Source organism: Odocoileus virginianus, chromosome 1, assembly GCF_023699985.2.
Source record: "Odocoileus virginianus isolate 20LAN1187 ecotype Illinois chromosome 1, Ovbor_1.2, whole genome shotgun sequence".
In the NCBI taxonomy this organism is placed as follows: Eukaryota; Metazoa; Chordata; class Mammalia; order Artiodactyla; family Cervidae; genus Odocoileus; species Odocoileus virginianus.
Window position 1 is genome coordinate 49701476 of NC_069674.1, and position 26749 is coordinate 49728224.

Sequence of the window (26749 nt, forward strand, 5' to 3'; positions counted from 1 at the left end):
TCATGTTTTTTATAACTTTTCCAAGGGTGGAGGGAGGTTGGTTCCCTTATTGATCTTATTGAGTTGTTAGTCTGTTTAGTTTTGCATTTATCTGAGCTATTTCCCTGAGTAGCTAGAGGTGTTTCTCTCTTTTCTTAAAAGCTACTCTTATCAGTATTATCAAAAACAAGTATTCCCTCTTACCCTTGTTTTACTCCATTTTATGTCTTTCAAGTATTTGTTGCTTATTTGCATTTTAGTTTTAGAAACTGTTTTAATAACCTTCCTTGGGAATACTTGAGTCTAAAGTTCTTTTAGTTTAAAGTAGCATTATAGATGTTTTGGGTGTACCTGTGTATTGTAGGATGCTTCCCATGATGCCTGGACTCTCCACCCGCTGGACGCCAGTAGCATCCTCCTGCTACTCCTGACAATCATAACTGTCTCTAGATATGGCCAAATATCCCCTGGGGCATAAAAACACTTCCCCCCACAGTTGAGAACCACTGGTCTAAGAAAAATCTTTTACTTTTTATTTGTTCTAATATTACCACTTATTTTAAAAGGTAGATCAGTGGTAAAGGATCTGTCAGTGCAGGAGACGTGGGTTCAATCCCTGAGTCAGGAAGACTCCCTGGATAAGAGAATGGCAACTCACTCCAGCATTCTTGCCTGGGAAATCCCATGGACAGAGGAGCCTGGCAGGCTACAGTCCAAGGGGTCTCAAAGAGATGAAAACAGCTGAGCAACTGAATACATGCACACATATTTTAAAATCATAATCAGTGGGAAAACATAGGGAAAAAAAGAAAAGACAGAAAACAAGCCAAATGAATGCGAACTACTTTGGTCCTGAGCATCCAACCTGGTATTGTGTGCATCTACGAGTTAGCAGAATGTTTATAGCAAGTTTCTAAGGATCCTGACTTGTGGTTACTTACGTAACTTAACAAAACCATTGGTAATCTTTTAAGGAGGTTTATTACAGAAAGACTGGCTGGTAGATTTTTTTTATAATACACTCTAATCAAGCCAGGAAGTAAAGCACCTCATTAGTGCCCCATAAAAATCCTGGAGGGTTTAAAGTAATTCCATGAGGAAAACTAAAGAAAAGGAAGGGAGATTGCAAGTTTACTCAATTTTCATTCTATACTATGTGATCTGACCACAAAATGTAAATTTCTTTTTTAATTGCTAATTTTTATTGAAGTTTAGTTGCTTTTACAATGTGTTTCTGCTGTATAGCAAAGTGAATCAGTTGTACGTATGCATATATTCCCTCTTCGTCCCCACAGAACATTGAGTAGAGTTCCCTGTGTTATACAGTAGGTTCTCATTAGTTATCTATTTTATACATAGTCACATATATATATATATATATTCACACACACACATATATATGTCAATTTCTCAATTCATTGCATTCTCTCTTTTCCCCTTTGGTGTCCATACATTTGTTCTCTCCATCTGTGTCTCTATTTCTGCTTTGCAAATAGGTTCATTTGTACCATTTTTCTAGCTTCTACATACATGTGTTAATATACGATATTTATTTTTCTCTTTCTGACTTACTTCACTTTGTATGACAGTCTCTAGGTCCATCCACATCTCTGCAAATGGCACAGTTTTGTTCCTTTTTATGGCTGAGTAATGTTCCACTGTATATACGTACCACATCTTCTTTATCCATTCATCTGTCGATGGACATTTAGATTGTTTCCATGTCCTGGCTGTTGTAAATAGTGCTGCAGTGAACATTGGAGTATCTTTTGTAATTATGGTTTTCTGTGGATATACGCCTAGGAGTAGGATTGCTGGGTCGTGTGATATTTCTATTTTTACTTTTTTAAGGCCCCTCCATACTGTTTTCCATAGTGGCTGTAGAAGTTAACATTCCTACCATCTGTGTAAAGGAGTTCCCTTTCCTCCACACACCCTCCAGCATTTATTATCTGTAGATTTTTTTGATGACGGCCATTCTGACTGGTATCAGTGATAGCTCATTGCAGTTTTGATTTGCATTTCTCTAATAATTAGTGATGTTGAGCATATCTTCTCACAAAGAATGTAAAATTTCAGTACCTGCATTTTATTTCTCTCCCTTGCATAGAGATCTTTGATTTCTAATTAGAAGGAAATTACCCAAATTTATTTTTTCCTGAGTGAAATTGCCTCAGTATCACCAGTACAAATCCCCCCATCAAAAACCTTTCTCCCACACTTGATCTGTATCTCAGAGAATCTAGCAGTCTAGCGGCCCTGTGTAGGAGGTTGCTAAATTGGGTTTTTTAATTATTTCTATTAAGCAAAAACTTAACACATACCAGCTGCTGGGGGATTATAAAAGCTTTGTTTTTTTTTTCAATAATTGGAAACCTTGTTTACAGAGGGCTCACAATATTCTTTAAATGCCTTTGTGTTAAATATAAAAGAATTTATGTTTATCTAGGCAATGATAATCTGACTATAAAGCCAACTCATTTAAGGATTATGCTTCCTGTCTCTCACTATGCAGCTGTCACCCTACTGTTCTTTCAAGCTTTGCAAAATGCTGAAGATTCTTGCTTAAAGTTAGAAGAATAAATTGGAAAACAAAACAAGTAGTTTGGAATACATCTAATTCTAAATCCCACGGAAATCTTTGAGAGACCCAAAATGTCACTACATCTAGGCAAATTTGTTCCAAGTTCTCATTTGTTAACTCATTGACAGAATTCAGTTCATTCCAAAGGAATTTTAAGGTGCTCCGTTCTGGCAAAAGAAAAATCAAGGACAACTCAGGTAATTTAGTCTGAAGCTAGACTGTAGAACTTTGCTAGCCAATGAAGGCATCGACATTGATTGTCATCTGCTCTGGAGAAGATGGGAAGTACAGTGGTTAAAGGTGTGTGTGCTGAGTCCTAAGCCGCTTACTAGATCTGTGACCTGAAGCTAGTTGTTCAGGGGCTCTCTTCCCTCCCAGGGTTGTTTGGAGGCTTAAATGAGAAAATACATGAGACCCTGAGGACAGCTCCTGGCAAAGAGTTGTTGTTGGTGTTCATTCAGTCATGTATGAACTCCAAACAACCCTGGCAAAGAGTAACCGCTCAATGAGCATTAGCCTGTTACCACAATGTTCCAAGTTCCATTGTTTTTCACATGCATTATCTCATCTAATCTTTGGAACAGCCTTATTAAAATAGTATATTTTTATAACTCTAGTTTTATTGAAAATTGGGAGAAATGAGATGCAAAGAAGTTTAATAACCCACTCAGGGTCACACAGCAATTGAATTGACAGCAGGGCTCTGTGCTCATAATCTCTGTCTCATTCTGCAAACATTTAATGAGTACAGGCACCCTTTGCTCTCAGAATAATCACTCTCTGAATATTTGCTATAATGACTCAGAAAAGCTTTTGGCCAAAATCAGTCTCCCAGTTAAAAACCTGCCATCACAAGTTCTCCTGTGTGGGACAGCTTCTTAAACCTCCATGTGTACGTGACTCCCCGTCAAAATGCACATTCTGCATTTCTCACGGGCTCCAAGGTGATGCCAATGCTGCTGCTCCGCAGGTCCCAGCTTGGAGCAGCAGGGAAGCTAGATGATGGAAGAGGGGCTCCTTCAGACCTCAGAGCCCTCCTGATTGGCCTCCCGTTTAAACATGCATGCTAAGTCGCTTCAGTCATGTCCAACCCCTGGCAACCCCATGGACTGTAGCCCACCAGGCTTCTCTGTCCATGGGGGTTCTGCAGGTAAGAATATTGGAGTCAGTTGCCATGTGTTCCTCCAGGGAATCTTCCCTACCCAAGGATCGAACCCATGTCTCCTGCAGCGTCTGTAGGCAGATTCTTTACCACTGAGCCACGGGGGAAGCCCCCTTGTTTAAACACACTGAACATTATATTCATAACTCTCCCCACTTCCCCCCTGAAGGTTTAGTTCCTCAGTATTTGTTTAGACCAGGTACCCTGGGGCACTACCAACTCAGGTCTGATTTAGATAATATCTTTCAAATCTGCAGTAGTGTCTCGTTATTTATGATAGAACATGCTCAGTGTAGAAGGATAGTAAAATTCCTGTTCAATTTAACCGTGGACTGCACACAAACATAGCTAGTCATTATGTTATGAAGTGCTAAACAATTTTATAATTAGTGTTTAAATATTTCATATTATGCAGAAATTCTTAAATTGTTATATAATTATTTTAAAGCATTTTAGTAATGTCTGATGCATTGATATATTTGGATATAATGAATCATTATTTTTTCCATTTAAAACAGTGGGATGTAGACTCTTGTTATTTGAAACTCCAGTGACCACCACATTTTTAGAAACGGATTAGGTTCAGATAACAAGAGGTGCCTGCATTCACTCTGTGCCAGACATTGGGTGAAATTCTAGGAATACAATGGTGATGAAGACAAAAATGGCTGCTTAAAAAAACTCACAGAATAGTTAGAGAAGAAACAAGCAAGTTAAGATTTAAAATACGGTGGGATGTCAAGTTTTCAGCAGAGATCGGTAAAAGGAGCTTTAAGAGCATGGAAAATAATGGGCCTGCCCCTTTCTTTGGTACACAGGAGGCTCCTTCTGGATACCAATAATAGCTAATATCCATTGTATATCTATGTACTCCAGGCACTGTTGCAAGCATGTTGCATGTATTTACTCATTTAATTATTAAAACAACAATGAGGCAGATACTTTTGTTACCATCTCCATTTTAAAGATGAGGAAACTGAGGTGCAGAGAAGTTAGTAACCTGCTTATGGACACACTGCTATGGCCTTAAAGCCAGGCAGTCTGAGTCTAGAGCCTGCCCTTTCAAACATCTTGTGAGCCACCTTTATTTTATTAAAATGAAGTTCAGGATCTTAAAGTAAGAACATACCAAAAAATGATGGATGTGTTAGGGGTGCATTTATAGAACTGTAAATGGTTTGCTTTGATTGGAGCCTGTGATGGTTTTGGGCTGATGAGGCCATGAGGTGGGAAGCTATGACACTTGCATTGGCTTCACATGTACTAGAACATATGGCATGGGTCCTGTGGACAGGGCTGGACAGGACTAAAACTGTCTTTAACAGTCAGTAGTGACACTAATTATGTATGAGATATGATATAAAGTCATGAAATAGTTTACTCTACCATATATTACATGAGTGTTGTCCCTTTCCAATCAGTCATCTTGGGAAGCTGTGCTTTTATTCCCCCAGCTTCACATTGCTCAGAGTGTCCTGGGAATGCTTTTCTAAAGTACCTTTAGAACAAGTCATAGTGCACATCTTATTACTAGAAAACCATGCTTCATTTTTGTCTCAAATGGATTTCCTAGTTGGATCACTCACCCTATATACTAAATTTAGCTCTGAATAACTTTCGCCTGTTTGTTATAACATCTACTCTCAAATCCATTCTCAAAAAACAAATGTATGTTTCTATTTACCAGTGATTCTGAAACTTCAGTTTATGCTTAAATATCATCCAGGGGGACTTCATTAAATAGCACATCAAAGCCCCACCTTCAGTATTTCTGATTCAGTTCTTAGAAAGGGATCAGGAATCTGCAATCTTTAACATGCATCCTAAAACTACTGTTTTGAATGACCAGACCACACTTTGAGAGATGAAGCTGTTAGGATATTCAAGAGAAAGGGTAACAATTCTTAAGGTGAGTTCCAGAAAAGGAATTCCAAATGTGTTCTGATCAACAGTGATGTCAGCGGCAAATACTGCCCTCCTAGGGGGACTATTACCCAGTCGTTGTTCAGCCAGTAAGTCATGTCCAGCTCTTTACGACCCGTGGACTGCAGCACACCAGGCTCCTCTCTCCTCCACTGTCACCTGGAATTTGCTCAAATTCATGTCCATTGAGTCGGTGATGCTATGCAACCATCTCATCTTCTGCATCCCCTTCTCCTCTGCCCTCAGTCTTCCCAGCATCAGGTCTTTTCCAATGAGTTGGCTCTTTACATCAGGTGGCCAAAGTATTGGAGCTTCAGCTTCAGCATCAGTCCTTCCAATGAATATTCAGGGTTGATTTCCTTTAGAATTGACTGGTTTGATCTCCTTGCTGTACAAGGGACTCTCAAGAGTCTTCTCCAGCTCCAATTCTTTGGCATCCAAAGCATCAATTCTTTGGCATTCAGCCATCTTTATGGTTCTACTCTCACATCCGTAGATGACTACTGAAAAAACCATAGCTTTGACTAGACAGATTTTTGTCAGCAAGGTGATGTCTCTGCTTTTTAATACACTGTCAAGGTTTGTCATAGCTTTCCTTCCAAGGAGCAAGTGTCTTAATTTCATGGCTGCAGTCACTGGCCACAGTGATTTTGGAGCCCAAGAAAAGAAAATCTGTCACTGCTTCTACTTTTCCCCCTTTTATTTGCCATGAAGATGGGACCGGATGCCATAATCTAGTTTTTTTGAATGTTGAGTTTTAAGCTAGCTTTTGCATCTCCTCTTTCACCCTCATCGAGACGCTCTTTAGCTCCTCTTCACTTTCTGCCATTCGAGTGGTAGCATACATATCTGATGTTGTTGATATTTCTCCCAGCAATCTTGATTCCAGCTTATGATTCATCCAGAGTGGTATTTCACATAATGTACTCTGCATAGAAGTTAAACAAGCAGGGTGACAATATATAGCCTTGTCATAGTCCTTTTCCAGTTGTGAACCAGTCCGTTGGTCCATGCCCAGTTCTACCTGTTGCTTCTTGATCTGCATTATACAGGTTTCTCAGGAGACAGGGAAGGTGGTCTGGTTCTCCCATCTCCTTAAGAATTTTTAAGTTTGCTGTGATCCAGAGTCAAAGGCTTTAATGTAGACAATGAAGTAAAAATATACGTTTTTTTTGGAACTCCTTTACTTTCTCCATGATCTAACAAATGTTGGCAATTGGATTTCTGGTTGCTCTGCCTTTTCCGAACCCAGATTGTGCATCTGGAAATTCTTAGTTCATGTGCTACTGAAGCCTAGCTTGAAGGATTTTTTAGCATAACCTTGCTAGCATGTGAACTGAACACAATTGTACAGTAGTTTGAACATTCTTTGGCATTGCCCTCTGAGATTGAAATAAAAACTGACCTTTTCCAGTCTTGTAACCACTGCTGAGTTTTCCAAATTTGCTGACAGATTGAGTGCAGCACTTTAACAGCATCATGAAATTATGAAATAATTTAGGATTTGAAACAGCTCAGCTGGAATTCTGTAACCTCCATTAGCTTTGTTCATAGTAATGCTTCCTAAGCCCCAATTGACTTCACACTCCAGGATATCTGGCTCTAGGTGAGTGACCATAACATCATTAAGACCTTTTTTGTATAGCTCTTCTGTGCATTCTTGCCACCTCATCTTAATATCTTCTGCTTCTGTTAGGTCCTTGCCATTCTGTCCTTTTTCTCACTCATCCATGCCAGAAATGTTCCCTTGATATCTCCAATTTTCTTGAAGAGATCTCTGGTCTTTCCCATTCTGTTGTTTTCCTCTATCTCTTTGCATTGTTCATTTAAGAAAGGGAGGGAGGTGGGAGTGGGGTACAGGATGGAGGGGACAAATGTATGCCTATGGGTCAATTTATCTTGATGTATGGCAAAACCATCACAATATTGGAAAGTAATTATCTTCCAATTAAAATAAATAAATAAATTTTAAAAAAGAAGACCTTCTTATCTCCCTGAAACTTATCTCTCTGAAACTCTGCCTTCAGTTGGGTATATCATTCCCTTTCTCCCTTGCATTTTGCTTCTCTTCTTTCACAGCTATTTGTAAAGCCTTCTCAGATAACCACTTTGACTTCTTGCATCTTTTTTCCTTTGGGATGGTTTTGATCACTGCTTCCTGCACAGTGTTACAAACTTCATCCATAGTTCTTTAGGCACTCTGTCTGCCAGACATAATCCCTTGAATATGTTTCTCACTTTCCCTGTATAATCATAAGGGATTTGATTTAGGTCATACCTGAATGGCCTAGTGGTTCTCCATACTTTCTTCAATTTAAGCCTGAATTTTGCAATAAGGAGCTCATGATCTGAGCCATAGTCAGCTCCAGGTCTTTTTTTACTGATTGTATAGCACTTCCTCCATCTTTGGCTGCAAAGAACATAATCAATCTGATTTAGGTATTGACTATCTGATGATGTCCATGTGTAGAGTCATCTCTTGTGTTGTTGGAACAGGGTGTTTGCTATGACCAGTGCATTCTCTTGGTAAAACTCTGTTAGCCTTTGCCTTGCTTCATTTCGTACTCCAAGGCCAAACTTGCCTGTTACTCCAAGTATCTCTTAACTGCCTACTTTTGCATTCCAATCCCCTATGATGAAAATGATATCTTTTTTGGTGTGAGTTCTATAAGAGGTTGTAGGTCTTCATAGAACCAGTCAACTTCAGCTTCTTCAGCATCAGTGGTTGGGGCATAGAATTCGTTTACTGTGAAGTTGAATGATTTACCTTGGAAATGAACCAAGATCATTCTGTCATTTTACAGATTGCACCCAAGTGCTGCATTTCAGACTCTTTTGTTGACTATGAGCGCTACTCCATTTCTTCTGAGGGATTCTTGCCCACAGGGAATCTCCTGTAGATGGATGTAGATATAATGGTAGTAGATATAAAGGCCATCTGAATTAAATTTGCTCATTCGCATGGATTTTGGGCTTACCTGATAGCTCAGTTGGTAAAGAATCTGTCTGCAATGCAGGAGACCCCAGTTCGATTCCTGGGTTGGGAAGATCTGTTGGAGAAGGGATAGGCTACCCATTCTAGTATTCTTCGGCTTCCCTTGTGGCTCAGCTGGTAAAGAATCCGCCTGCAGTGTAGGAGACCTGGGTTTGATCCCTGGGTTGGTAAGATCCCCTGGAGAAGGGAAAGACTACCCACTCCAGTATTCTGGCCTAGGGTATTCCATTGATGGTATAGTCCATGGGGTTGCAAAGAGTCAGACACGACTGAGCGACTTTCACTTCACATCGATTTTAGTTCACTGATTCCTAAGATGTTGATATTCAATTTTGCCATCTCCTACTTGACCACATCCAATTTACCTTAATTCATGGACCTAACATTCCAGGTTCCTATGCAATATTGTTCATTATAGCATCAGATTTTACTTTCACAACCAGACATTTTCACAACTTTCTGTGTTGGTCCGGCCTCTTCATTCTTTCTGGAGCTATTTGTAATTACCCTCTGCTATTCCCCAGTAGCATATTGGACACCTTCCAACCTGGGAGGCTCATCTTCCAGTGTCATATATTTTTGCCCTTTCATACTATTCATGGGGTTCTCCTGGCAAGAATACTGGAGGGTTTTTGCCATTTATTCCTCCAGTGGACCATGTTTTGTCAGAACTCTTCATTATGACCTATCAGTCTTGGGTGGCCCTGTACAGCATGGCTCATAGTTTCTTGAGTTACACAAGCACTTTCACCAGGATAAGGCTGTGATCCATGAAGGGGAATCTCCTGTAGATGGTCCTTATTTAGAATGTGATGTTCAGTTATACTTATTTAAAAAAAAGTCAGCCACCATTTTGCGCAGTCACACCACATAACTGAATTCACTTGTGTCTTGGAGAGTATCCATTTCAGGTGTGCGTTTGCTCACTGGTTGGCTTAGTATCCTCCTTTTGCAAAGAGTGGTGTTCGTTTCAGAACCAGGTAGATCATGAAAGGATCCAGCATTGGAAGATGAGCAAAATGCCCACAAATTATTACTTTTTTCCTAAAAAGATTGGGCCTCTTTCACTTCTGAAACTGGATCACTAAAACCCAAGAGCCAGTCATACTCACAGTGACCAGCTTCACCAATGTGATGGGCTGTCCAGCTTCAGTCGTTGTCCTGGCAGACGACTTCCCTTCATGTTGGAATATGTTGTGTTTTTGTCCCTTCCTGAATCCATGTGACTACCTAAATTAGCCCTCCGTTTTTCTCAAGTTGCCTAATTTTAACGACATAATTCTCAATGAAAACGGAAGAACTTCGGAGCTGCTTTACTTATTATTTATCAATTGTCCTCTGTCTCATTCACTGAAGATAATCTCATACACCTGGAAATTGAACTTCAATGCTATGACTTCTTTAATAAAACAAATCTGTGTTTCACAGGTACAGCATGATCCCATCAATGTTTAATGTGAAGCAGCGCCTGGGGCAGAGTCAGGCTCCTTTAAGGCAGTACTCGGTCACAAGGTAGACGTTAGTCAAAGCCCTTGTCCCTCAGAGCCCTGATGTCAGCTGACTGTGTTTTGTCAGGATCCGAGGATCCAAAATGACCCATCTTAAAAAAATGTGGATATTCTATGATTTTTCTGGCATCATTTAACTTAAATTTAGCTCTTGACTGCTCAAAAGCTCAATGAGAGGTAGAGAGAAAGACTATGTTTAGATTCCTGTGAGCAAAAAGTTTAGGAAAAGGAAGAGGTGATTGTTATCGCTTTTTATCCCAGTCATCATTTCTCTCTTTAACACTAACGAGGACAGCTATATTTTCTTTACGAGCTACAGAGACAACACCAGGAAGAGAGATTGAATCAGATCACTATCAAAACAGCCAGGACAGTGGGAGCCGTGACTGGATGTCTGTCCACATCCTCTGTCTTCACTCTTACTTCCACCTTTCCTCTCCCTGCTGTGTGGCTTTGCCAGATTTAGAAAAAAAGAAATAAAAACAGGATGCCTAGATAAATTTGAATTTCAGACAAATGAAGAATAGTACTTTAGTACACATTTTCTGCGATATTGGGCGCCTATTCCATGATGGTATTCCACGTGGAGTCTCTCCGACGTGATTCAGTCCTCTTGTTTTATTTTCTTGCAGTTTTCATATGCAGATTTGTTCTTCAATTGGATCAAAGGGTCCTTCAGGCAGGATCTTATCTGGTATTTCTCAAGGCATCCTAGATATTGACTTCCCTATTTGGGGGCCTATGTTAGATTTTTCAGAAGTTCCCTTCTACTGCAAGTACAGAACACCCCTGAGCTCTTTATATCTTTCCTTTCATATCTGTGAGATCATCGCTTCCTGAAAAATGACCAGGCTGAGCACAGAGCTCTGAGCATAAGTGTGCTGTGTATTTTTGTGAGTAATAGATGAACTGAAAGTAATCTGTTGTCTTAAGAGTCAATTAAACTAACTTACCTGCATGCCAGGAGTTAGTAGTAAGCTCTATCTGCCATGCTGTCCATCTGGGAAGTTAGGTTAATTACTCTTCCCCTTTGGAAAGATTAGAGGATGGAGGAAGGGAATGAGGTTGGGAGCTATACCTAGTTTTATAAACGTGTGTCCTAAGAGTAGGAAAGAACTGAGAAAGCTAATAGAATGCTGTAAATGACAAAATGTGCAACTCACATTCAAAAGCTCCCTAGTATGTACAGTCATGGTACGCATCAGATAACAAGGTGCCTTTTTACATACTTTGTGCTTCGATTAATGCTATTATTTAGATCATCCTTTGTAAATGACACCTAGCAGGCTTCAAACCTTGAAGATTAAGAGTGATGAATGCCTTCCCTTGGTTCAATGCTTTTCGAGTGTAAAATGCACAGAAGAGTGAACACATATTTAGAAGTGTCTAGATGATTAGTTTTATGCCAGCTAGGCTTGCCCAAGGCAGGCTTGTCAAGATGGTCCCCTGGCTCCCCCTTTTGAAACTTTTCCTCTAGTGCATAGCTCCCTACTGCCCACTTCAGTTCAGTTCAGTCTCTCAGTCGTTTCCAACTCTTTGTGACCCCATGGACTGCAGCACACCAGGCCTCCCTGTCCATCACCAACTCCCGGAGTTTATCCAAACTCATGTCCATTGAGTCGGTGATGGCATCCAACCATCTCATCCTCTGTTGTCCCCTTCTCCTCCCGCCTTCAATCTTTCCTAGCATCAAGGTCTTTTCAAATGAGTCAGCTCTTCACATCAGGTCCCCTGCATCATTTGGAGGGTAGAGGTAAGCTAGGAAACTGCCTTCAGATACCACCACTCTGCCCTGCTGAGAAAACTGCCCATTTGACTATACACAGAAATGACTGTAAATGAAATAGCCGCCCAGCTCATATTCTACTTTAGCAAATAAACATGAACTTGCTGTTTATAAACATCAATGAAAATCTATAACTTCTTGTAGCTCTACGTATCCTCAGTGTCCCTGGAATCAGACTAGAAGAATAAAAGCTGAACATGGGAATTCATGTTAACTTCTCACCAACTCCAACACCTTTAACAAAAGAAAACAAAGTTTGTATGAAAGTAGATTATCATATATATGTGGTAGAAATCCAGTGTGATTACCCCAAGGCTCAAGATGTGCTTGAAAAAATCTTTTCTGGAATATTTATGCTTTTCAGTCAACTCATAAATCTTATCCTCCAAAGTTTATACCTCTGATGTGAAATGAATTTTAGCCCATTAGCCATTTGTTGAAAAAATAATGTTAGGATGTAGGTTTTATCTGTAAAAAGACCAAATTAAGCTTATTTTTAATCCTAGTGTACACCCCATTTTTATTACAACCATATAATGAAACAATTAGAGGAAGATTGAAATAAATATTTATGTTTTATTCATGCTAGAAGTACCTATTCTGTCCTTCAGGATGAAGCCTCATAATACTGTTATCAATTCCTTAATATTAAAATAAGCTTCATTTTATTTCCTTTGAAAACTTTTTTATTGGATGTTTGAGTTTGGGTGGGAATGAGCCTAATGATTAGAGAAATATGGCAATTCTAGGTCATTTTTACTTAAGAAAGTTGAGTGTGTTGGTTAACTCCAGAATGTCTTAGATCTCTGATTTGGGGAATAAAAACTGTAATAAAATTATTTCCAGGACTCTAGCTCTGTTTATTTGAATAGTAGTTTTATCTATCTGATTTGAATTCAAATGCATTATTAATACTTTTCTTCTTTTTTAATATAGGTGGAAAACAGACCAAAATATTATGGAAGAGAGTAAGTAATCTGCTATTCATTGTTTTAACAACATAATAAGTAGTCATTTTCATATGTCATTTAAATATTAAAAATTTGCCAATATATAGTCTTCATCAAATGTCCATTGTGCAAGAGTTTAATAATAAGGATAAATGTATTGAATAAATAAATTTGTATTGAATTTTTCTTAGAATATTCAGGTGTTTGGCTTTCACAAGTCGGGGAGGAACGCTATCTCCTGCTACATTCAGTTCTTTTCACAAAAGCAGCCACTGAGTGCCTGGAAGTATTTGAAACATAAGGCAGCATTTCCATAGTTGTGGCTCTCTTAGTCTTTCATTTTACCTTCTACCTCAATGCCATATAAACAGCTCGAGTCAAAGATTGTAAACTGAGGCCTAATTCCTGGCTTTCACGCACCTCAGTAAGTGCGGCACTCAGGAAAGTCATTCCATTTCCTTACAGTCTCATAAAACCAAAACGATGATTTGTCTTGATGTGGATCTATTAGCCAAATTACCTTAATACCATAACTATGATTTCCCCCATTTTCCTCTTAATTTCATCTCTTGTTTTACTTTCTGAGAAACCTACTGCAAAGCAAATATGCATTACATAAAAACAGCCAGCAGGCTGGGGCTGTGGCCTGGTGCACAGGCAGAACGGCCCAGCGCAGAGTCGGGGTAGATACACAGTTCACTCCTCTTCCCACGTTCAGCCTGGAGGCATTCAGAGGCAGTCCACTGACCAATCTAAAACCTCCCTCCTCTCTACCCTTACCCATCAAAGCTTCACTTTTGTGATCAATGATGCTATTATTTGTCCCAGTTCAGCAGCCACTTCCTAATTGCCAGGCTGCATTTCTGAACCTTCCTACTGGGCCTTGAGAATTCAGCCAGGGGTTCTGGAGTACCTTCCTGGACCACTGGCCTCCTCTCTTCCACCCCCACATCCCTAACATTCAACCTGGATATAAGATGACTTTTTTTTTCTTTAGTATACTGTTTTGGATTTTGCTCTAGAACAACAACAACAACAACAAAGAATTTAAAAAAGAGAAAATGAAAACCTAATATATACTTCTAAGATAGAACACTTTTGTACATGAATTCCAAAAGGAACACTATTCATTGTCTTTTCCTTTTTTGCATAAAACTTTTATTGAATAACCTCCTAGTTCTCATCCTCAAACCCCCATCCACATAAACTGTATAGTGAGAGGAGAAAGAAAGAAAGAAACCACAAAAAAGGAACATTTCCTATTAGAGGGAAGTTAGCTTAAAAACTTCAGATTCTGTGTTTCCTTTTCTTTTTAAAAAATAAAAGGTTTTTTTTTTTATTCCATTCAAAATGTAAGATATGCTCTATTCAGGAAACATTTGTACAGATTTTTTCTTAGAACCACAAGAAAGTGTGGACAATGGGTATCATTAGTGAAAAGGAAATTTGTATTTCTCTACCGTTTATATTTTTATTTCTTTTGTGCCTTTTAATTTTCCCACTGTGGATAGATATTGTTTTGGTTCTTAAAAAGTTAAAAGATACCTAATTAAATGGGGGAAATTAATTTGGGAAAATTAGAGCACAGGGATCAAACTCAGGTCTCCCGCATTGCAGGCAGATTCTTTACCAGCTGAGCCACAAGGGAAGCCCAAGAATACTGGAGTGGGTAGCCTATCCCTTCTTCAGCGAATCTTCCTGACCCAGGAATCAAACTGGGGTCTCCTGCATGGCAGGTGGACTCTTTATCAATTGAGCTATCAAGGAAGCCCATGTAGGAATCGACAATGTGGAACACACCATAACCCACCATTAAGAGAAGTATTGTTAACTTTTTCCCCTTCATCTCTTTCTTTCCAGTCTTTGTGCAGGCTTTCTTTTTGAAAAGTTGAGATCATTACACATATATATATGACACTTTAAAACTATCCCTAAAGGGGATGATGAGCTGCACACTGCGTCTTCAGGTGCACAAAATTGTTACTTCTTTCAAACAATTGAATTTATCTTACTTCTTGACACTTGACATCTGCTGCTGGCTCTCCCTGAAATAAGGGAGTTTAATCGGAGCTGCTTCCAGGTTAAGCGCCTGTTTAGGATGCTCCTCCTCTCATTTCTTTCGCCCTTCTCCACCCAGAGAGTGATCTGGGCCTGGGGTGTCCGGTTACTCTGTGCTCCTCTGTGTGTGTCTCTTCTTGCCATGGTCATCCCCAGCCCCCACCCTGCGCTGTCTGGACATCCCAGCCTCAAACAGCTTGTGGCACCAGCTTCTGCCCTTTCTGACTCTGATGTGGGAAACTTTCCAGTGCCCTCTGCTCTTCTACCCTCCCCAAATCTGTCTGTCTTTCTTTCTGTCTCTCTCTCACTGGCCTGGTAACTGCAGGCTGCCCTCAGGTCTCTGCTCAGACCATCTATCCAGCCCTCTCCAGCCCCAGCTCTTGCTACAAAGGAGGTCTCCAGTCTATGGGCATACCACCCTGAATGTGCCCAATCTCGTCGTCAAAGGAGGCTTCTCCACCTCCCAACTCAGACCCACTGAACCTGGCCTCCAGCCAGATTTCTCCCAATTTCCCTCCCAAAATAACTGGGGACCCTGGTCTCCTTTCGGGCAGTTTTGGGCAGAAGGATTGCTCTTATGCCACACAACACATTTATCCTCACCCCAGAAATGCGCTGCTCCAAGACCTCCATGTGTTGGCTCTCAAGATTAAAACCAAAATTTGAGAAGCCACAGCCCCCGCTTTTCCCCAAGCTATCACTGCCCTAGACTTTTGAGAGTTGATTTGAGAACTCAAAGCCAGAACATTGGGACCTCGCTCCCCTAAGACTAAAGCTTCAGCTTGTAAGATCTAGCTATACAGAATAGAAGGGAATTAGGACATAAAAATTGTGATACGTGAACTTCCCTGGTGGCTCATTGGTAAAGAATCTGCCTGCAATGCAGGAGGCACAGGAGACTCTGGTTTGATCCCTGAATTGGAAAGATCCCCTGGAAGAGGGCATGGCAACCCATTCCAGTATTCTTGCCTGGAGAATCCCATGGACAGAGGAGCCTGGCAGTCTATAATCCATAGGGTTGCAAAGAGTTGGACACGACTGAAGCAACTTAGCACGCACCCATTGTGATAGGTATATTTTTTTTCCAAAAAATTATCCTGGTACATGTATCCTCTAAAAAATCTTTGCCTTCCTGGGGAAAAACTTGTGTAGCCAATTTCCCTCCCTCCCTTCTCCCTTCCAGGAAGGTAAAAAAGGGTTATTTGTCCAGAAATTTTTTTTTCTCTAATTTATTCTTCCAAATTCTCTAAGATTGGGTAATCCTAGAGAGTGTTCTTCCCTCTCCCAAGAACCCAGGGCCCCTCGGTACTGACCTCACCCTGCAACCCAGCTCCCACCTTCCTCGCTAACACAGAATGATCAAATCTCTGAAAACAGGGTTGAGCAGCTGTCATTGTTTGAAGGCGACAGAGAGCCGGCTGGCTGACTGTCCCTAACTGTCGTCCTGTTCTTTTTTTCCCTGGCATCACTGTACGCTCTCTAGGGCTCAGACATCCCTTCCAGAGCAAGGCAGTCTCTGGCCAAGCCTGAAATCCTACTGCATTTTCTACATGCATGTGTATTACTTTTTCAGTAGAAAGGAAAAAAATAAACATTATCTTTAAATAAAGAAAAATAGGTACATTTTCCAAACACATCCCTAAGCAATTGCTCTCAAAATTTAAAGTAGAAGACTATTCATGACTGCTGGCTATTCTTTCCAGAGAATGAGCGTCTTAAATGAACAACACCCCACACCTGAACTAAGCAGGGTGATAATCAGTATGTGCTCATTTGCAATCAGGATAATACATAATGAGCGGAGAGCTAAATTGGTAAATGCTCTTTTGTTATTCCCCGTGGTTAAAAGAGGAGTCATAACCTGGCTTTTGGTTCTGACTTTAATTTTCAGCTTGTGAGCAAAGACAATAGCAGAAAGCCAGGTAGACTTGGTCTTCTTCCTTTTGTTTTGCATATTATCTGTTTGGGTGCATTCTGGGAGGTGGGTCCAAACCCATCTGGAACTATACAGTAGTCACTTCCTTCCTCATTAAGGTGAGGAGCTGTAAATTCCAGGTGGTCCCACCATGTTTTTTTAACCAGCTTTTTGTGGTCCATACTTGGTGTATGGTCTGTTCAGAACAAAGATGCTCTTGTCTCTCCTCAGGTTCCACGGTATCATCTCCCGAGAGAAGGCAGATGAGCTTCTTGGAGGTGTAGAGGGTGCCTACATTCTTCGAGAAAGCCAGCGCCAGCCAGGATGCTACACGTTAGCACTAAGGTGAACCCGATTATCCACAGTTGCAACTGCTTTACAAGGATTTACTTATTTTTTCCCTTTTTTTAAAAATTGTGGTAAAATATACATAACATACAGGGCTTTCCTGGTGGCTCAGCTGGTAAAGAATCCGCCTGCAATTCAAGAGACCCTGGTTCAATTCCTGTGTCAGGAAGATCCCCTGGAGAAGGGATAGGCTACCCACTCCAGTATTCCTGGGCTTCCCTGGTGACTCAGATGGTAAAGAATCCACCCACAATGCGGGAGACCTGGGTTCCATCCCTGAGTTGGGAAGATTCCCCTGGAGGAGGGCATGGCAACCCTCTCCAGTATTCTTGCCTGGAGAATCCCGTGGACCAGAGGAGCCTGGCAGGCTACAGTCCATGGAGTTGGAAAGAGTCGGACACGACTGAGTGACTAAGCACAAGCACATACATAACATACAATGTATCATTTTAACTATCTATGAGTGTGCAATTCAGCGCAGTAAGTATATTCTCAATGTTGTGAGCCATCTCCACTATCATCTCCCAGAACTTTTTCATCATCCCAAATAAAAACTCCATTAATCAGTTGTTCCCCATGCCCCCCATTATTTTTTTTATTTTCATGTCATTTACAAAGTACCCAGCAGCATATTACAGGCTTGCATGTGTCCTGAGTCACAGATGTTATTGGTTAATGGACTCCAAGGCTCTTTTTATGCATGCACAGTATTCCTGGGAGAATTATCTGCAAATTTAGTGCTTCTAGAGCTTCTTCTGCCTGAAACATCAAGCCAGTGAATTGAGACACACCTCTGCCTCCTTTTTCTGCACAAATTCTATGCTCAGTTGTGCCCGACTCTTTGCAACCCCATGGACTGTAGCCTGTCAGGTTCCTCTGTCCTTGGGATTTTCCAAACAAGAATACTGGAAAGGGTTGTCATCTCCTCCAGGGGATATCTTCCTGACCCAGGGATCAAACCTGCATCTTTCTGCATTAGCAGGCTTCTTTACCCACTGAGCCACCTGGAAAGCTTGCCTCCCTTAGCCTTTGTCAAGTCTTCACCTCACATTGTGGGTGTGTGCCTGAACAAACGTGCATTTGGTCCACTGGGTTCTCTCTGGGATCATATTGACCCATAGACCTCCCACTAGCGGTCATAACACTTCATGCTAGCAAGCCATCAGAACAGAGCTCTCATAAGCACTTTACCATGAAATCACAGTATTAAAAGTCACAGCACCCCAAAGGCATTGCCTTTACTGCACTTTCCTAACCTACATCAAATATTTTATATCTTTCGATCCTCATGACAATCCTGCAAGGTTTGAGGAAAGTTTTCAATTTCAAAATTGGATTGTCTTCCAAAAGTTCATCTGTGAACTCTTTGGAATTAGGAAGCACTGTCGTCATGGGAAAAAAATGGTGTCAATGAAACACCATTCCTGGGTCAACCCACAGAGATGTGTTCAACCCACCATCTTGGTATTGTGATTGTAGAAAGATAGATGCTTTCCCAGCTGCACTTGGGGATGTCATATGTTCAGTGATGTCATCATGAGGAAGCACTTCAAGAATAGCAAGTGCTCTAGGGATGCAAAGTATTTTCTCAGCTTACCAGCATCCCCTGCAGCAGGAGCTGACAGTCCCAGTGGGGAACCCAGAAGGGGCTGTGAGCTGTAGGACCAAGGCCAACAGGGGACAATCAGCACTAAACGGGGAGAACCCTAATGATTAGGTCTCTGTGATGCTGTCATTGATGCTCAAGCAAAGGTGCTGCACAGCTCCGCTCTTCCCCTTCTGCTGGACCAACTAGGGCAGAAGGCATGGGTGCTCTGCTGATGATGGTCAAAGATATAATAATAAAAGGACCCAAGGCCAGTGGTTATAACTTCCCCTGCAGAGATAATTGCCTGGTAGAGGGGAGGTAGTGGAGGGGCATGGCTGGTTCCCATTAAGAAATTTTTTAACATATTTGTGAAGCAGGCAGTACCCCTTGACTATACAAATGAGGATGACTATGACCCATGGCCTTAGTGATTTCTAAGACCAAATGATACCATAGGACTGGCTGGGGTTAAACCCACCTTTGCATCTTTTCCAGGGGTATAGCCTCAAGCAGGTACCCCATCTCTTTAAGTCTCAGTTCCCTAGCTGTCAAACAAGAATAATAATTGCACTTGTCTTGAACGGTCTCCATGACAACCTAATGGGGGGAAATCATGTCAGGCCCTTAGCCCAGTGTCTGGCATTCAGTACAGACCCCAGAAGTGTTAGCTGCCACTGTTACCCACTGACCTGGTTTCTAAAACTCTTGTGATCTCTCCTTCCTCATGGGCAGGTTTGGAAACCAGACCTTAAACTACAGGCTCTTCTATGATGGAAAACACTTTGTGGGCGAGAAGAGGTTTGAATCGATTCATGATTTGGTCACAGATGGCTTGATAACACTGTACATAGAAACAAAAGCTTCAGAATACATTTCCAAAATGACAACAAACCCCATCTATGAACACATTGGATATGCCACTCTACTCAGAGAAAAAGTATCCAGAAGGCTAAGCAGGTCTAAAAATGAATCAAGAAAAGCCAGCGTCACAAATGAAGAGCACACAGCCGTCGAAAAGGTAAGCCACGTGTGGGGCGAAAATAGTCTCTCTGTTTCTAATCTGTGCTGAAAAACCGGATGCTTAATTCAATATGTGATTTGCCAAACTGTTGCAGGAGACCAACCCACTCCCATCCAAAAAACCTTAGAATTTTTGTGCTAAAAGAGACCTTGGAAATCTGATTTCAGTTCAACTCCCTCGTTTTCTCATGAGGACAGTGAAGTCAGAAATGTCTGATGATTTGCCAGAACTCATAAGTCGAGCCAGGACTTCCACCAATAATTGTCTGTGAGTTTGTCTGAAGTTGGAAAGAAAAAAAAAAAATCCTTTAAAACAATTGGTGTTTTATGATGAAAATGGTCACTTGTTTTTTTAATTGCCATTTGAGGTATCACTGGCTCCATCTCCAGTTCTACCCAGCTGGGCAAATACATAGTATTTGTATTTGCTTCTCTTAGTACTTGATGACCATGTGTGATGCACAGGTCAGTCATCCCTCTTGAAGGTGGTCTTACCTAGATAACAGATTTTATTGACAGATATGGGGGCATTAGCCATGATGATGGCTATATCTCTAGACTGGGAAAGATACAGTCAGCATCACTGCTAGTGCCCCCATTTCTGGCTCTATCTCTGGGAGGCTTGTCCTTTGCCCCAGAGGAGGAGTTATTGGGCCTCGTCGAGGATGAGACCCTCCCAGATGGGTGATGTTCAAGCTGGTGGCACCATGGCAGGATGTGGCGAGGAGGGTCTGATTTTCCTCTCCAGTAAGTTGCTGTTTATGTGAAAGACGCCACCACAGTTTGCTAGCAGATTTTTTGGATGTGTCCCTGTAGGAACCATCTGCTTTGACTGGTCCTATCTGTTTTCCACTGAAACAAAGTGATAGCCAGCCATGCCAGTCAGTCCCCCTGAGTCTGTGCTGAGCCTAGCTTCTAAGGCGAGCCTGGGCTGGGGCAGATAGAAATAAGGGGTTGAGCGCTGCTCCTTCTGGTGTTTGCTAATCCTTAATTAAACCGGAACAGCCCCCCTCCTCCCCCTGTTGTCCAGTGTGAGCAAAAAGCAGAGGAACCTCAGGTGGACTGACCAGGCTTCAGCTTTGGCTGCGGGGATGCACTGGAAAGCACTGAGAGGAGGAGGAGAGCAGAGGATGGCAGGCAGGTCTGCTGGCAGACGGGCATGGCCCTAATTGATTTGCTAATTGAGCTTTAGAGCCTAGGAGAACCTGCCTCAGAATCACATCAGTTGAGCAGCTGGCCCATGAAAAAATCATTTGCCGTTTTCATTTTATAACTCCAGAGTCTCCAAAGCACCTGTTTATTCTTTGGCGAATAATTGATTTGGGAAATGGTAGGGTTCCTGACTGTTTACATTTCAACAGAAGAGAGAGAACTTGGGTCCCAGCTTTCTGGGAGTTGGTTCCTGTCTAAGCAAAAGCCATTCCTTAGTCTGTTTGCAAAAATCTGTTCAGAAAGTAATTTAGAATAGAAAATCCAGAAGCCGACTTTCCCGACCATGACAAATCAGAAGATGAATTGTAAAATAAATCTCTGAAGTGGTGTTTATATTTCTGAATTGGAAAGAAATGACACCCAAAAGGCAATCTGTTACAACTGCAGACAATGCACTAGAACATTTCCAGGACAAGAAGTGAATAGGAAGTGACTCTGGTATATTTGGGATGAGAGTTTAAATCCTGGGTATTGGAATTGATATTCCTAGACTTTTGTCCTCTCCCAAGAGGAAAGTTTCTAGATGGTAGTCCCATAATGAAGCTTGCATAAGAAAATATGTCCTTTCTTGTAGGGCATTTTGTGTTTATCTATTAAAAAAATTTTAGAGAAAATCAATCATCAGATAAATAATTACTGTGAGTGAGCTGCCCAGTACACTTTTACCTTTTTCAGGAAAAGGTAGATAAAGAAAACATTGAAGGAGGAAGTCCAGACTCAGAGAAAGGTTTGATGGATGGGCAATGGTGGCGCCGATTTCTTGGACGTTAATGATGCAGTGGTTGGCTTTCCTGGAGGATGCTCCCAGCACTGACTGGGCCTGGTCATTTTCTGGGGGTCACTCATTTTGTTAGTGGATTGTGAAGTAACTTCGTACGACTCCATCTGTTTCTCTCTGACCTTATTGACAAGTGGAATTATTAAAAGTCTCAGTCTTGCCAGAAATCCTATTTCCCTTAAGGGCAGGTCAGTGGACTGTTGCCATGGCGGCAGTGACTCAAAAAGAGGTGGCAGAAACTTGAATGGATTGACTGAGAAATGCCCAGGGCACTTGTCTGCTTCAGTAATGTCATGTCTTGAGGGTTTTAATGAGTGAAATGAGTAGGCTTCCTAATATTTCTCAAATCCAGACAGCCCAGCATTTCATTTTCCAGAGTACTTAAACTTCATCTGCCCACTTATTTTATTGATCACTTCCTAATGAATCCAGAGATACGTATAAATCCGAGAATATTAACAATGTTAATTGGCAAAAAGATATTACCTACTCTATCAGATTTGAGTGGTTTCCAGATTTACCTCCTGTCAAGGTGGTTAGCAGTGAACTTGTTTTTAATAACTGGAGACGAGGCAGGGAGAGGGGAGGGTGCAAATGAAGAAACAAAAAAACACTGCGGTAGTTAGCCAACAGGGATCTGTTTCCTTTCTGATTCTTTAATTGATTTTTAAAACATTACTATATGTAAGTGCCACCATTTGGTGCATTTAATTAACATGGTCATGCCCAGCATAATTTCTTTTATGAAATTAATTTCAGAAATTATTCCATAGGTTGCTTGTCTACTGATCTCCAGAACCTGTGCTGTAAGCAATGTAAGAGTAACAGAATTCAACATCAGTTCAGACTTTTGCAGTTGGTAAACAGATTTCATGCATGTGAAATAATTTTCCACCTTATCCTCAGAGCAGCTTTGCCAGGTACATAGGGCAGGAATGATTATCCCCATTTTATTGAAAAAGTCACAATGGCAGGACAAGGAATCAAACCCAGACTTCCTAACTTCAAGTTCAAAGTTTCTTAAATCTATGGAGCAGCTGGGCCTCATTCTGTTCTTATTGCCTTAAGCAAAGACCTTTGCTTTTGACCATCCTGAGTCAATTGGTGGTAAGAATCTCTTAATATTTACAAGTGTTTTTGAAAATACACTGCTATTACTAGCTCTAATAAGTAAATTGTCTTGTAAAGAATTTTATTATTAGTGAAAGTTGCTCAGTCATGTCTGGCTCTTTGCGACCCCATGGACTATACAGTCCATGAAATTCTCCAGGTCAGAATTCTGGAGTGGGTAGCCTTTCCCTTCTCCAAGAGATCTTCCCAACCCAGGGACCAAACCCAGGTCTCCCACATTGCAGGTGGATTATTTACCAGCTGAGCTACAAGGGAAGCCTTGTAAAGGATACCTGATTGAATCAAATATATGTGGCAACAATATTTTCAATGAAAAGTGAAAGTGAAATTGTTAGTCACTCAGTCATGTCTGACCCCATGGACTGTAACCCACCAGGCTCCACTGTCCATGAAATTCTCTAGGCAAGAATACTGGAATAGGTAGCCATTCCCTTCTCCAGGGCATCTTCCTGACCCAGGGATCGAACCTGAGTCTCCCACATTACAGGCAGATTCTTTACCATCTGAGCCACCAGGGAGATCCCAATATTTTCAGTAACACATATTTATTAAGTAATGTTACGAGTTAAATTTTATTTATGCTTTACTGGAGAAAAATCATTTGTACTCTTGGTGTAATACAAGCACACTAAAGAATATAGTTTACCAGTTTATCATTTCCCTAATTTTTATAATAGCAAATGTCAAAAAATGATCTAAATGCTGATCAGTTTGGGATTACTTAGAATGAATTATGGTACACCCATATACAGGAATATCATGCAGCCACAGAAAAGAAAGAGGATGTTCTCATATGGATTAATTTGAAAGTTAGTTACTCAGGGTTATCAAATGCAAAAACATATAGTGTGCATAGTATGGTTTTATTTACGTAAACCAGAAAAAAAGATTTTACATGTTTTTTTCTAGGAAAATTATAAAATACCCCTTGAAGGATGATGAGCTAGTATGAGGACTGCCAGTGGGGAGTGGGAAGGGGGTGTCTAAGGGTGGGAAGGAGACTCCTGCTACTGTTTTGTACTCTTTGAATTTTGAAACATGATAAATCCTATTCAGAAAATTAACTAAGAAAAGAATGCATTGTGTCCTAAATTCACATACATTAAAGCAAACTGTGAGTAAAACATCCTCCATACTCATCATGTCACACCCCCAACCCCACCCCGCCCCTGGACCCAGACTGTTTTCCCATCCCTTCTTACCGGTCCCCTTCCCCATCCTGTTAGCTGTTGTTTTTCTTTTTTTTCCTTTCATTTCTCTTTTGGATTGTTAGCAAAGAGGCTGTAGTTAACAGCCTCTCACTGAAGGTTGAAGATGGTAATTATAGAGTAGGACCTAAATCACAAAATAGAGTGTGGCGTGACTATGCCTGGAAATGGGCTATTGCTTCCTCCCAACCTTGCCCCCTGCCCACCTACAGGCCCCTCAGCAGTGCTTCCCTGAGGCTCCTCCCAGCCCCCCCCCCCCCCATTTTACATGCCTTTTCACCCCACCCCACCCTCCTTTCTCAAGTTGCCCCAGGCCAGCTCCCAGATTCCTCTGGCTTTCCTAGGCAGCAAGGAAGGCTCTCTGGTTTCTGCTTGTCTTGCCATGAAACTAGGAGAGTGGCCTTGTCTGGAGTGAAGGGCTCTGAGCCCTCACCCTGAGGAGTGGCACATCTCAGGACATCAAGATGGTGTATGTCCCTCTGTGTTCTCTCTGTGCGGCTCCTGCTGCCCCAGAGCTGAGCCCTGACCCGCTGGGGCATCATGAGAAACTAGAGCCTGGAGGACCGCCTTGTGCATCCCTTTGTTTTACACGGGAGGACACCGAGGCACCCAGCTCCACAGAGTGTTTCAGAGACATCTAGAGGTCACAGAGGCTTGGATAGAGAAAAAAGAATGCTTTAAAATAACCTGCCCCTTAGATGTTTCCTTCAAGTTAAGATCTTTGAGGAGCACAAGTCATATGTACAGGACTCCCAAGTGAATGAATGAAAAGTGAAAAATGAATTCAGAAGGCAGTCTTAAATGTGTCAGGGCCCAGCAGTAAACAGAAGACAGATTCACTGGGGTTTTGAAGAGAACTTGATTAACAAGAGATCTTTCTCAAGGACTGGCAATGGCGGGAGCTGCTGAAGGGGTTGGGGGAAGGGACTGGGGTTCCTGGAGTCTGATGAGAGCTGGAGAGGAGACTCCCACCACAGGGGTCTGCCGCGGAAGGCAGGGTGGGGAGGTGGCGGGGCGGGGGAGGCGAGGGGGCTCTTGTAGGGGGCGCTCCTATAAAAACAGAGCTCCCACAGGAGGGCGATAGAGAGACCCTTACAATCAAGCAAGGATATGAGCCTTGGGCGCTGCGCCACTCAAGAGGGAGGGGGCAGTCTAAGAAATACCTGATCATCTCTCTCCTCCCACCCTGCGATCTCCTGCCTGTATCTCTCACTGGACAAACCCCACTAGAACCCAGAGGACAAAGGAGCCAGGGACACAGTTAATCAGTTTCCCCACCATAGGCGAAAGCAGGACAGGATTGAGTTTGACCCAAGAGATGTGGCAGAGAGTAACCAATACAATTGCAAGTGATGAATAGAATAAAATCTGTGCAAGCAGTGTGTTAACCTTGTTTGAATTCAATTAGAATGTTGGTTCACCAGGATCAGAAACCATGATTGGCATCAATGCAAGATCGAGAGTTAGCCCTTTACGTGGATGGGCTCCACCACTGCGCCCTTATGGAAGAGGTCTTGGTCCTGGAGGGTGGAGAGGCTTTGTGACTTTACCAAGGATAGCTGATTCAAGCATGGTGTCACCCATTGCCCTTCCCCAAGCAGAGACACTGCATCCATATGCCAAAGAAAGAGCCTGCATTGTTCATGTATAAGGCATCCTGGGGCTGGAAAAGATGTTCGTATGACAGGCTCTGGAAAACCTGTAGAACTGCTCTGCAGGTGGTCCCTTGGAAATAATATGTAAGTGACATAACCAGTTTTTTCTCAGGAGAAAGGATAAATGAGGATGAGCATAATTTAGCTAGTAAAAGTGACAGGTACAGTAATGACTCTGATCATCCATCTTCCTCCTCGCACACACGGCATCATAAAATGGAATGCGATATAATGCTGTAAGGATGAATGGATTTGAACTTGGATTACATTTGCTCATGAAACCAGGTTTTACCAGACTGTTATTTTAAATCAGAATCTCCTAACAATGTGAAACTTATCATGCAATCTGAAAAAGAGCTGATTTGGCTAGGTCAGTGGTTCTCAAACCGACTTCAAGTTAGAATCACCCTGGGAGCTTTTTTAGAAAAGACCGATGTTAACCCCTCCTGATTTAACTGAATTAAAGCCTCTATGTGAAGTTCAAGCCTATTTTTAAGGTTCTCCAGGTGATTCTAAAGTTCTCAACCCCTGGTTAGATAAAAGGTCAGATGGGGAAGTAAAGGTTATCAGATACTTGGGGAAGCATTTTCTTTTAAGGACACCTGTCCCACTTTCTCTAATGCTTCTTCTTTTTTTTTTTTTTCTGAGACTCTTTTTTGTCCTAATTTAGGCACTGGCAATCTTTCTCACCTCCACCTCTGCATAAAAAGTCCTCCATGTAAAAATTCTTAAGAGTGGACTATGGTGGTTCTGGTTACTCAGATTGGTTCAAAGGCTTGCTTTGTTCCTTTTTCCCCGAGTCCTTTCCCTGGATTATTGGCTAAAATTTAAATGATGGGAGAAATTAAGTGTAGGACGACTAAGAGAATTTAATGAAGAGACAAGGAAAAGTCAGTGTCTCCTTTTTAGGTGCTATGTGGGTATACTTAGTGGCATCTGACTCTCTGTG

At 41.6% G+C, this 26749-nt stretch overlaps 1 protein-coding gene across 2 annotated transcripts in view; it reads left to right on the forward strand.

Annotated features, from left to right (window-relative positions):
- Positions 1 to 26749, forward strand: part of CHN2 (chimerin 2) — a 321944-nt gene that overhangs the window by 184499 nt on the left and 110696 nt on the right. For both annotated transcript variants that reach the window (XM_020892483.2, XM_070467920.1), the window contains exons 4-6: positions 12874 to 12905; positions 17092 to 17205; positions 19529 to 19814. In XM_020892483.2, coding sequence (XP_020748142.2) covers positions 12874 to 12905; positions 17092 to 17205; positions 19529 to 19814 — 432 coding nt within the window. The remainder of the gene's footprint in view (positions 1 to 12873; positions 12906 to 17091; positions 17206 to 19528; positions 19815 to 26749) is intronic.